Source organism: Thunnus maccoyii, chromosome 22 (genome assembly GCF_910596095.1).
Source record: "Thunnus maccoyii chromosome 22, fThuMac1.1, whole genome shotgun sequence".
NCBI lineage: Eukaryota > Metazoa > Chordata > Actinopteri > Scombriformes > Scombridae > Thunnus > Thunnus maccoyii.
Genome location: NC_056554.1, coordinates 7,455,784 through 7,461,726, shown reverse-complemented (window position 1 = coordinate 7,461,726; position 5,943 = coordinate 7,455,784). Strand labels below are relative to the sequence as shown.

The 5,943-nt window shown below is 36.3% G+C and overlaps 1 protein-coding gene across 4 annotated transcripts; it reads right to left on the bottom strand.

Moving 5' to 3' along the window:
• Positions 1-100: 100 nt before the first annotated feature.
• Positions 101-5,770, bottom strand: si:cabz01076231.1 (calcium-binding protein 2). Of its 4 annotated transcripts, none has more exons than XM_042400358.1 (8): positions 5,724-5,770; positions 4,309-4,793; positions 3,847-3,976; positions 1,958-1,988; positions 1,277-1,420; positions 1,006-1,115; positions 584-731; positions 101-439 (listed from the first exon to the last, which is right to left on the bottom strand). In XM_042400358.1, the coding sequence occupies exons 2-8, from the start codon at positions 4,368-4,370 to the stop codon at positions 411-413; spliced, it is 654 nt and encodes a 217-aa protein (XP_042256292.1). In that variant the 5' UTR covers positions 4,371-4,793; positions 5,724-5,770; the 3' UTR covers positions 101-410. The 4 variants fall into 4 exon arrangements, with proteins under 4 accessions (XP_042256292.1, XP_042256293.1, XP_042256291.1 ...); XM_042400359.1 differs by having other exon boundaries at positions 4,309-4,371; positions 5,724-5,768; XM_042400357.1 differs by lacking the exon at positions 5,724-5,770 and adding an exon at positions 5,658-5,702.
• Between the last annotated feature and the right edge of the window lie 173 nt (positions 5,771-5,943).

Genomic DNA, 5,943 nt, shown 5'->3' with positions numbered 1-5,943 from the left:
TGTGACGTGAAGTCCTTTCAATTATTTCTCAGTATTTTAAAATACTAGCATGTTGTTTCAGTGAAAGACATGTTTGAAAAAAAACACACACAGCTTTGATTTCTTTATTTGAATAGCAAACCATTTCAGTCATATTTACATGTTACATAACAGCATAAAGTTCATGTATCTACCAACACCGTTGACAGCATGCACTATATTTGATGTCACACACCATCATTACTGCTTCTTCAACATTCATCATTCATACAATTATTGCAGAGTTAGGCACACATGTTGTCAAAGTCTTCACCTACATTACCATCATAGCTCACCAAATTATGAATATTGGATCATAGATGTATTAACTATCTCTGGAATGATTCAGACACAGTAGTGTGTTCTGTTCATGTTGTCGGTCTTTCCAGCTGCTAACGAATGGAGAGCATCATCACAAACTCTAAAAAGGAGGAGAGAGGGCACAAGACAACAGCTGGTCAAGCAAGTACTGAGTTTATCTGACTAAAGAGCAACAGACCAGTGGTGTTTAGAGCATCTTGTTTCAGTGCACAGCACATTTCTGATTCACATTTCTGATTCTCACCTTCAAAGTCGATGTCTCCATCTGCGTTAACATCCAGCTCCTTTAGGATCTCCTCCAGCTCTCCTTTCTTCAGCTTCTCCCCCAACAGACTCTTGACTGCCTCCTTCATCTCCTCCTGGTTGATCTTTCCATCTCCGTCTACATCAAACTTTGGAAACAGAGAAAATTATGAAAATGGGATGGTAATAGAAGGTTAATGTTCTACTTTAGAAATGCAAGTTAGACACTACAATGTAACTTTCAATAATTTTTATAACTAATATAAAATAAGCATATTTTTTCATATATTGATTGAGATCCATATGTCATATGAGATCCAATACGTCAACGCACATGAATAAACTTAAAATGTCACTGATCCAGTCCTTCCATTAGCTGTAATTAGGTAACTGCATGGATTTATTCATCATTAGTTAACTGACCTGGACAAAGGCTGATTGGAGCTCTTTGAGCCCCAGCATGTCAGCAGTCTCTCCCATCATTCTGGGTCCCATCAGTTCAGTGAAGTCTTCAAAGTCCATTAACCCACCCACTGTGGAGAGCAGAGATGTCAGGGGCCAGAAAATGGAAAAGCTTTTCTTGTGAACAAATGTGTTAATGCTTTCACTTTTCATTTTCATACTTGCTCGATGAAGATTTTTTTAAGTCAATGTATAATGTTTTATAGTCACTGTAAGGCTCTTATCAACTCACTTCTCATCTTGATCTGTTGCACTATCTCCAGCAGCTCCATTTCTGTGGGCATGTATCCCATGGTCCTCATGCATTCAGCCACATCCTTATAGTTCAAGTAGCCATCCTGGTCGTAGTCAAACTCCTTAAAGGCCTCCTGTAACTCTGTAAGAAAGTTCAAGGGGTCAAAAAGACATTAGAACAATTCCAGGAGTGGTTTATTGGGGTAAAATGGTTGATGTTTATGCAATTTCTGTGACATCCTAAAACTAATATATCAAAATATAAAAGGCACATATACAGATTAAAAAAAAAACATTGGGGGGAAAGACACCAACTAGTCAAGTTAACTATCTAAAAGGAGGGCTGACACACCAAACTTTGACAACTTTTCTGTTCGAATTGTTTTACACTGATACTGCAAAGATGTTTAAGGTAATAATTTATTCAATATCTTTTTAAAAAGACTGCTTTTGTGAACACTATATAATCAGAGAGATGCTGGAATGATAAAACCAAACAAATTAACACCAAATATTGACAGTTTGTGGTTTTGACAGACATATTAACAATAACCCATCACTTCATATGGTAATTTACTTGTTTAATACAATATGTCAGTATTGAAAGCATGATGCAGAGATTTAGCCATTCATTTTATGTCCTTTAACATAAGCATTGAGCTGTGGCAGTGAGACTTACCATCTAACTCAGCCTGTGCTAATTCTCTCTCCTGTAGAAACAGCAAATAAACATATGAGATTTGTACAATTAGGAAGACAAATGTACAGTGTGCAATATTAAATACTACCCAAGTATCTAGACACCAACGTTTGATGAAATGCCTATAGTGCTTTTAATGTCAAGATTTGTAAGAACTGTACAATCTTACATTTCAAGCATGCATAATATAATTTTGCATGTTAACATTTGAAATTAGCTTAATAAAATGACAAAAGATGCAGTGAAAAGTGACTCATAGAAGTTTATGTATCACTTTTCATTGTCTTGTGCAAAGGACAACAATACAAATACATGCAAAGGAAAGTAAATATTTTCAAGTGGAATCACCCAAGTGTCTTTACATCACTCTTTACTTGGAAATGAATTGTGACGTTAAGCCTCAGCAAATGAGCTACTAATACTGTTGACACACCAGGCTTAGAAAGATCAGGAAAAGAGGCTGTAAGAACACTGCTTGACTTCCACCGCACTTCTGACCCCACTGACTAGTCTGATGCTTTAATGTCTGACATCTGTGCTTTTGTTTTGTTTTTTTACAATACCGGTAATGAGCATCCACTGTGCTTTTACACAATCATCATTAGTTAGATCTTTACGGAGTGATCCATCTTTTCAGCAGTTTCAAGTGTAATTATAGAACACAAAAAATAGAAAATGAGGTTTTCTTGTTTGAGAAAAAAAATCTAAATAAAAGGAGGGCATTTTGATGAAATATACATTTTCTACTTCTCCAAAATTTCCTCAAGTTTAATTTCCTGAAGCCTCATGGAGAAGGGGATTTTTTCCATTATAAACCTTTCATAAATAATATCATACCAGTCCTCTATTAATGGAGTGTCTGGTTTAAGCCATTTCTTTGTAATTGCCTTTCTAGCGGCTATGCTCAGAATTCCAAATAGGTATTTTGTTTTAATATTTGTAGATATTGAATGTAGAAGCCAAAAAAGGAGTTTGTCCCAATGAAAAGTAATTTTTGTCCTGAATTTAGTCACTAATTCTGTATAAATCTTATGCCAAAAAGTAATTACTTTTGGACATACTCAAAACAAGTGATAGTGATTTGCTTTCCTCCAGCAGCTAGAAGAGCGTGAGTGGTGAAACCTCTGAACAGGTGTGATGAAGTATCTACTAAGAATCTTCCAGCCAAACACTTTCCATGAGGCTGAGCTTGATATCCTCCATTAAGATTCACAATATTTTGTCCAGACTTCTTCTCCTATATAGTCTTGAAATTACTTTAAGCCCAGAATCTGCTTTATAGGCACTAATAAAAACTTTCAATAGGTTATTTTCAAAGGCCTTGTGACCCTCCAACATAGAACCATTTATGTGATGACTTACCTGAAGAAATCTAAAAAAGGCACAATTATTTAACCTGTGTAGTCTTTGTCTGAAAACTGCTCAGTGTCCCTTGATTAAAGAAGGTGCAGTATGAGGAGAAGCCCCAGTTAGCCCTTATAGCTCTCATCCAACCTGCTTGAGACGAAGTCAAGGTCATGAGAGCACCATCTAAGAATCTTTATCTCTTCAAGCAAGCCACCCCTAGTGATAGTATTTAACCATATTTTCAGAGATAAATTGATCACTTAATACCTGTTTCCATTAGGTTTTAATTAGTCTTTAATCTCTTAATCGTGGCTATTATTTAAAGACAGAGGCATTTAAAATTGTAGGCAAGGAAAAGCTGTCTGTTCAGCTGTTTGGCATAAATAAAATTAAGACTATCACATATTCTATTCAATGAAAGTGTTTGAAATTGGCAGGAGAGAGAGAATTGATCTTGAAAATAAAAACCCGTCACAAACCATTGAAATTGAAATCACTAAATGTGGGTTCTGCCTACTTACCGCTCCAAAAACGCTGTTGAGCACAGATATGTAGACTTTGTTCATACTCTCAGTGTTTTTCTTGGACTTCTTTGATGATTTCTTGGGTGTTTCAGAAACTGAACCTGCCGGAGACCCTTTAGCAGAATTGCTAAAAACATGGAAAATCAAACAATTAAAAAGCAAAAGGAAAAATGCATACATAACATATAAGCTAAGGTAATAAGCTAAGACAGCTTGATTGTACAGTTAAATGTTTTGTCAGCTACTCAGTAAATATAAGAATTGCCAGATAATGTTTACTGCTGCAAATCAGAAAGACCTTAACATGTTTTCCTTGGGTCATATATTTGGTGAAAGGAGACCTAAAGGACACATTGGGGTTGCTGCATACAACTGCTGCATCTCCAGTTTAATTGTGTATCACATTAAAAAAAAAAACAACACAAATACTGTGAAAATTGTGTACAAGTCTTAACGTACCTGTCTGCCACGGATGACTCAACTGAAGTTGTTGAGGGGGTTCTGTCTCCTGCCTTGGACATGCTGTGGATAAACAGAGGTTTACATACACTGTGTATCCAACAATAACATTTACTCCGAAGTTAAATCTGAATGTGTTATACATATATATATATACACACAGATATACTGCTTTAGATATGCTAAAGTTAGATGTAAAGCACTGTTTGGGGTCAAAAGGCAATGTTGCAAAAGGTCACTCCTTGATTCCTCAGTTGTCTCCAATACCCTGAATATGAACTACTGCACTACAATTTCCTTACCTTGCTTCTCTGTCCTAAAAGTTAAGAAAACAAAAACAAGAAGTAAAGCAACACAGCTCTTCTCGTCCTCTTTTGACTAGTGTTCCAACTGTGTCGTGAAAGGCTGCACACTCTCCTGTCTGTTCTGTTTCTCCTTCGCTTCTTGACCTCCTTCCCACAGAGAAGCTTAGGGGGTTTACCTGGCTAAACGTGCAGCCAACGATTAGAAAGCAAAACGTGTAAAGGCAGTGTGACTGACTTAACTTTTAAGAGGTCACTGGTTTGGTTCAAATCCTAGCTCCATATGTTTCTGTTTGAGGGCTCCTGCATTTGAAATGAGACTTTTATTTTTATAAATTCCTTTAGCTGTGCAGAGTTGTCTTGTAGTGAGAAAATGTTTCTAGACTGATGACCACTTTATTCAGAACAGAAATATCCACAACAGCTAATTGATCTTGAACCAAATATGACACAAAATTACCTGAGATGAGGAAATTTAGAAAACAGATTTATGTAAAGGTGAGTTGATCATTTTTATCACTCATTTTAATGGTTTAATGTGATTAAAACAGTGGTTCTCAAACTGTTTCAAGTCAAGGACCCCTAAACTGACACAAATTAGACCAAAGACCCCCATTTTATAAGATTTTGTCTCAGGGTCTCCCATCTAATAAGATTTTTGCTTTTAGATGTTTTATTACTGAAGGTGTATGAAACCCATGAACAAAATAGTCATACATTCTGTCATTGTGTTACTTATGGATTTATAGTAAATATAGTAAATAAATTATTCCCCTTTTTGCTGGGGACCCCCTGAGATCCCCTCAAGGAACCCTGGGGGTCCTCGGACCCCACTTTGAGAACCACTGGAATAAGACATTAAAATGAAGTGTGATCGCTTCATTGTAATGTTTTAATGTTACTTTCAATTCTCAGTGTTATACATTACTTGCTACTTTATTTCACTTTGTCAAATCAGTTGTTTGTTTTGAAGAACGACATAATGAAATTTAGTATTAATACAGGTGAGTTTATGTGTCTTCTTTTATCGCCTGTCATTACTTTTACCATAAATAGGCCTATTTCATTAAAGACAGGAAACATACAGGAAATGATTGAAAGGAGGTGTTCAACCTTTGGTTCCGGGTGATTAGCGTAAGGTCGGCGCGAAGCACGTGCACGTCGTCAGCTCATTAAGAACTTTTTTACCTGTCCCTCACGCGCTGTTACCTATATGCGTCATTCGTAATACTTTATTGACTTTATAGTATATCTATGGAAACCTTTGTGGAATATATGGTGTGCTGCTGGAGGAATGACCGAGACATGATGGAAATAACTTATTGGAGTTAAG

Excerpts from the sequence above, each read along its gene's own strand:
- si:cabz01076231.1 (XM_042400358.1), bottom strand. The coding sequence starts at position 4,370 with ATGTCCAAGGCAGGAGACAGAACCCCCTCAACAACTTCAGTTGAGTCA. Across the intron at positions 1,421-1,957 it reads AGCACAGGCTGAGTTAGATG|AGTTACAGGAGGCCTTTAAG; the intron begins GTAAGTCTCACT and ends ACTTTCTTACAG. Across the intron at positions 440-583 it reads TGGAGACATCGACTTTGAAG|AGTTTGTGATGATGCTCTCC; the intron begins GTGAGAATCAGA and ends CCTCCTTTTTAG.